The sequence below is a fragment of the Humulus lupulus genome, chromosome 4 (assembly GCF_963169125.1).
Source record: "Humulus lupulus chromosome 4, drHumLupu1.1, whole genome shotgun sequence".
In the NCBI taxonomy this organism is placed as follows: Eukaryota; Viridiplantae; Streptophyta; class Magnoliopsida; order Rosales; family Cannabaceae; genus Humulus; species Humulus lupulus.
In genome coordinates, this window is record NC_084796.1 from 30,367,880 (window position 1) to 30,373,293 (window position 5,414).

At 46.4% G+C, this 5,414-nt stretch overlaps 1 protein-coding gene across 1 annotated transcript; it reads right to left on the reverse strand.

Moving 5' to 3' along the window:
* Positions 1–2,663: 2,663 nt before the first annotated feature.
* On the reverse strand, positions 2,664–4,324 carry LOC133828903 (uncharacterized). The gene is made up of 3 exons (XM_062258955.1): positions 4,174–4,324; positions 3,529–3,935; positions 2,664–3,452 (listed from the first exon to the last, which is right to left on the reverse strand). The coding sequence occupies exons 2-3, from the start codon at positions 3,931–3,933 to the stop codon at positions 3,093–3,095; spliced, it is 765 nt and encodes a 254-aa protein (XP_062114939.1). The 5' UTR covers positions 3,934–3,935; positions 4,174–4,324; the 3' UTR covers positions 2,664–3,092.
* Between the last annotated feature and the right edge of the window lie 1,090 nt (positions 4,325–5,414).

Sequence of the window (5,414 nt, forward strand, 5' to 3'; positions counted from 1 at the left end):
TATGCTGCTAGTGCGGTGCTAGTGAGAGAAGAAGAAGGTGTACAAAAGGCGGTGTATTATGTGAGCAAGAGGTTAATCGGAGCTGAGTTGAGATATCCTCCCATCGAAAGATTAGCCTATTGCCTAATTTTAGCCTCAAGGAAGTTACGTCCTTACTTCCAAGCCCATCCAATCACAGTCTTGACTGATCAGCCCCTTCGGCAAGTTCTACAAAATCCGGAAGCTGTTGGTCATTTGTTGAAATGGGCAGTCGAACTCGGGCAGTTCGATATCACATACTCACCGCAAGCAGCAATAAAAGGACAAGTCTTGGCTGATTTCATTGCTGAATTCACTGAACCCCCAGACGTCGAGTAGGGTGAAAAGCCTAGTGCTCCTGAGCCTCAAGTCGAAGCTCCTTCATGGAAACTATTCACAGATGGATCGTCCAATGAATCTCACGCAGGAGCAGGAGTGATATTGATAACGCCGGAAGGGCATCGATTTCACTGCGCGATTAGGTTTGATTTCACCGCTTCAAACAACGAAGCTGAGTATGAAGCTCTACTCCCTATTTTAAGGTTGGCCAAAGACATGAGCATAAAAGTGCTAGATATTTACAGTGATTCACAGCTGGTAGTGAATCAAGTCTTAGGGGAGTATCAAGCATGAGGGCTAAAAATGGTGGCCTATCTGAACAAAACCAAAGATCTGTTGGCACAATTTGAGAAATATACCCTCCAGCAAATACCTCGAGATCAGAATTCAAACGCAGATGCCTTAGCCAAACTCGCGAGTGCGAAGGATGCTGACACTTTGAATATAGTGCCAGTTGAACGACTGCGCGAGCCAAGCATACGAGACGAGGAAACCAATATGGAGGTCCGGTTAGCAGACACATGGATGGCACCATACTTGGAGTATCTGACAAGCGGTGTACTACCAGCAGATAGAAACAAAGCCAGGACCCTTCAGAGACAAGCTGTTAGGTATATCCTGGTTGATGGGGTTCTATACCGAAGAGGATACTCAATGCCACTGCTCAGGTGTGTTACACCAGAAAAGGCTAAAGAGCTGATGAAGGAGGTACATGAAGGCTTTTGTGGAGATCACGCTGGGGGGCAGAGCTTATCAAAAAGGATTCTAAGGCAGGGTTATTTCAGGCCGACCATGAACGAAGACTCGATGGATTTTGTGCGCAAATGCGATAAGTGTCAGAGGTTTTCCATGATCCCACGGGCAGCTCCTAATGAGTTAAAGCAAATGCAAAATCCATGGCCCTTCGCAGTGTGGGGTATAGACTTAATCGGGTCCTTGCCAATAGGAAAATGTGGAGTGAAATACGCAGTTGTAGCAGTCGACTACTTCACCAAATGGGCCGAAGCTGAGCCACTCGCTACCATAACGACGAAGAAAGTGCTTGACTTTGTCATCAAGAACATTGTTTGTCGATATGGATTGCCCAAAAAGATTGTCTCGGACAATGGCACCCAGTTTGATAGTGACCTATTCACAGACTTCTGCGAAAGGCATGGAATCATCAAGAGCTTTTCTTCAGTTGCTCATCCACAAGAAAATGGGCAAGTAGAAGCAGTAAATAAGACATTGAAGAATACCCTGAAGAAAAGGCTCAAGGAAGCTAAAGGATCATGGCCAGAATAGCTGCCTGAAGTACTCTGGCCGTATAGAACTTCTCACCGAACAGCAACAGGTCATACCCCATTTTCCTTAGCATATGGGTATGAAGCTATGTTGCCTGTCGAGTTAGATCCGCCCTCGCATTGTAGAACCACATACGACCAAGATCAGAATAATCTTTTGTTGATGGAGTCCCTAAACCTAATCGAGGAGAAACGAGAAAGAGCCCAACTCCGAGTAGCTGCGTACCAGCAAAAGGTCGCGCGGTATTTTAACTCCAAAGTAAAATAAAGAAAGTTTAGCGTCGGAGACTTAGTGCTTCGAAGAGTTTTCTTAAACACTCGCGACCCAGCTGCTGGAGTACTCGGACCAAACTGGGAAGGACCTTACCAGATTGAAGAAGTCCTTCATCCAGGCACCTATAAACTTGCACGCTTAAATGGAGATCTCGTTCCGCGTTATTGGAATGGAGAACACCTGCGCAAGTACTATCAATAAAAAATCATTCTTAAAGGACTGGCTTGTATTAATTTTTACTTTTTACAAGTTCTGAAAAAGGGCTAGCCATGTTATATGGCTAATCGCTTATAAGTGTAAGATCTTTTTAAAGATCACTCGTAAAGACATGTTTAATCCATTTTAATACGAGAATTATAAGGGACTGTGCGCAACCAGTCATTCTTGCAAAACTTTGTAATTTTTTACAAGTATTTGTTCATTACGTGTGTTGTTTTGCTGTATTATAAGTTTTCTATTTTATACCGAGCAGTAATGTTCGTACAGGTTTTGGTCAAGGCAAGTGACCAAGGACCTAAAGCTCCTCAGACACTTGGGGGGCATATAAGGTACATCGATAGCAAAGCATACCAAGAGGTATGTAAACACATGAACAAAATAAGTAAAAGCATACTACGGTACTTAGAGTATTTTTCAAAATTTATATTTTGAAAAATCAAGCCAAAGTACTATGTTAGATTCGGCATGCGAACAGATGTTATAATAAAGCATAAATATTATAATATCAAAGGAATATTTTTACACCGTGAGCAGTACTGCTCGAATGTAATTGTTCAAGTAAAAGTAAAAGCTGCCCGTGCAGCAAAACCAAGGAAAAATTAAATTCTCTTTACAACACGACTTGTGGGTCGTGAAGTTGAGATAAAAAAAAGAGAAGAAAAAAAAGATTAAGGAGCTGGAGGGTCTTGAGGTGCGCCTTGGTCAACGGCTGGGTCAGCTTCTGCATCTGCACCATCTATCCTTGCTGCCAGGGAAATCTTTGGGGAAGCAGGCACTTTAGCCTTCTCTTCTTCTTCCAGACGAATGGCGCACTGCGTCATTAGAGTCCTCCTCAAGCGCTTTGATAGGTAGCTGAAGTTAGCCTCCCGGTTGTGCTTCCAGAACTCGTAGAAGCAAAGATGTGTGGCTTCCTTATACTTCTCCAAGTTCTTGGCTCCAGCCTCCTCAAGCTCCTGCACTCATTTTTTGAGTTCCTCCGCCTCCTGCCTGCTGGCGATCAGATCAAGCTCGAGTTGTACAGCTTGTTGATAGTTGAGCTTGGCGCTTTCCCTGAACTTTTCCCTAGATTCGTTGGCCTTCTTTAGGGCGTCCCGGGTTTCCAGCAGCTCCTTGGTCAGAGTAGCTTTGTCCTCGAGCAGCTCATCTTTCTGCTTGGACAACTCCGTCTTCTTCGCAAGCAACTCGCCATTCTGTATGGTAAGCTCGTTGTTTGTAGCTTCGAGTGATTTCTTGGCCTTGGCAAGTCTGGCATCAAAGTTCCTGCCCCGAGACACCAACGCCCCAGCATGGCGCCAGCCAGCGGTTATGGTTAGCAGTCCCTGGAGACAGATAGAAAAAGATAAAGTAAAGGCAGGGAATCAAAAATAAATGTTACATCAGCAGGAGTTGACTTACGCTAACTATCTCGTTCAACCCTCTATTGAGAACTTGATCAGCCTCCATAGAAGCGGTGTCGGTAATAGCTGCCTGGCTGCGTCTATGCTTAGAGAGCTTGTATATTCTCTCCCTAGCAGAGTTGACCACGAGGCTAGGCAGGGAGCCTTCGGGCGGAGCGCGCAATGTATGGCTACTAGGAGCCTTAGGAGAAGTCTGCTGGTCGGCGGAAGTTGAGGTCGGCTGCTCGGGGGGTGTTGGAGGTGGTGAGTTCTCCTTCGAAGAGGCGATAGCCGGAGGATCGTCAGTTCGTGCCTTCTTTGAGGCAGTCTTGCTGCTCTCCCCTCGAGCCCTCTTGTTGTCCTTCTTTTGGCCAGAAGAGACGGCAGCAGCCCTGTAATGCTCGAACACATCCTCGGAGTCCATATCTGCACAAAAGGAAACAACGCGAACAATAAGATGAGATGGTCACATAGGGCAAAAAAAAAATGAAAGTAAAAAGATTACAAGTACCCGCGCTACAACTATTGGTCGCTACATTATTTACCGAACTACCTACTGCCTCGAAGAAATCTGAATTTAATATGGGAGCATTCTTAAAGTTGCCATCCCCGTCAAACAGATGACAGGGAATTGGAAAATGGTTTAAAAGAGAAATTACTACACCGTTATCATCCGACGAGTCGTCCAAGAGTTCGGTAGGCTCGGCGGCTTTTTGCTTTCCTTTTCCCTTGGGAGCCAAGGGCCTCTCCGCTCGATGAGTGTCAGCAGGTTCCCTGATCGTAACCCCAGTAGGTCTCCTCCGCGGAGGAGACGCTTGGGGTTGCTGCTCGGGTTCCGCTTCGGCGCGAGCATTCCCCACCGAAGGCCCACTCGTAGTTGGTTGAGGGTCCTAGAGGCCAGCCAACCTAAGGTTAGCCTCTGTAACTAAATTTTTGACACTCTTCTCAGCATCTGACATGCTGGCTAAGAGTGGTGCCCTTGACTCCATCCCTGGAGTTGGGTTTGGTCGCAACCATGGGCCTGAAACACATTGAAAGTTCAAGACATTGTGGTGGAAAAACACTAAGTGAAGAAGCTAGCAACGTGCAAATTTTACCTCCTCGTGTGAAAGCCAAGTTGTCTGCGACCAGGTCAGGCGTAAGGAATTACTCCTGGTAGTACCTCCCCACGTTGGAGATATGGGTGGTGTCAGTCAGGAAAGTGCGCCTGGTTTCCTGATGACAAAGATGGAAGAACCCCGTGCCTTCTTGGTTGGGGTTAGATTTGAGGTCGAACAGGTAGTTGACCTCATGTAGCGACGGCGTGGGCCATTTTTTCTGGCTATACAGGATATAGAGTGCAGCGAGCATTCTATATCTGTTTGGGGTAATTTGGAAGGGGGCAACTCTGAAGTAGTTGGCCACCCCCTGAAAGAATGCATGAAGAAGCAAAGTGGCACCTGCCTCAACATGAAATCGCGACCAGGCGCTGTAAGCACCCCCCAGGCAGATTAGCCCTTTGATCGGGGTTAGGTTTGACTAGGGTCACCCCTGTCAGATTCTATTTATTTAAGTAGTTGGCAATCATCCTGATCGTCACCCTACTCTCAGCAACAACATGCCACTCGACATCCGACATAATAGCGTGTCGAGGGCGAGCATGCCTTTGCACATTTGGGTCAGGAATATTTTCGTCTCGACCACTGGTCGAGGAAGCATCAGCAGTAGGTTGATGAGAAGTGTTGGAAGTTTTTCTTTTTCGAGCTTTAGTTTTGGTGCAAGCCATGTTTTGGGTCGGAACTGGGGAAGTGTTTAGGTTAAAGCGGGAAAAAGGAATATCTGGTATAGTGTCGAAGGATGCTCTTCGTCTTCAAGCAGTTGAACTAGGAGGTCGTTGTCAATGGGTCTTTCTCCTCTCCACGGGTC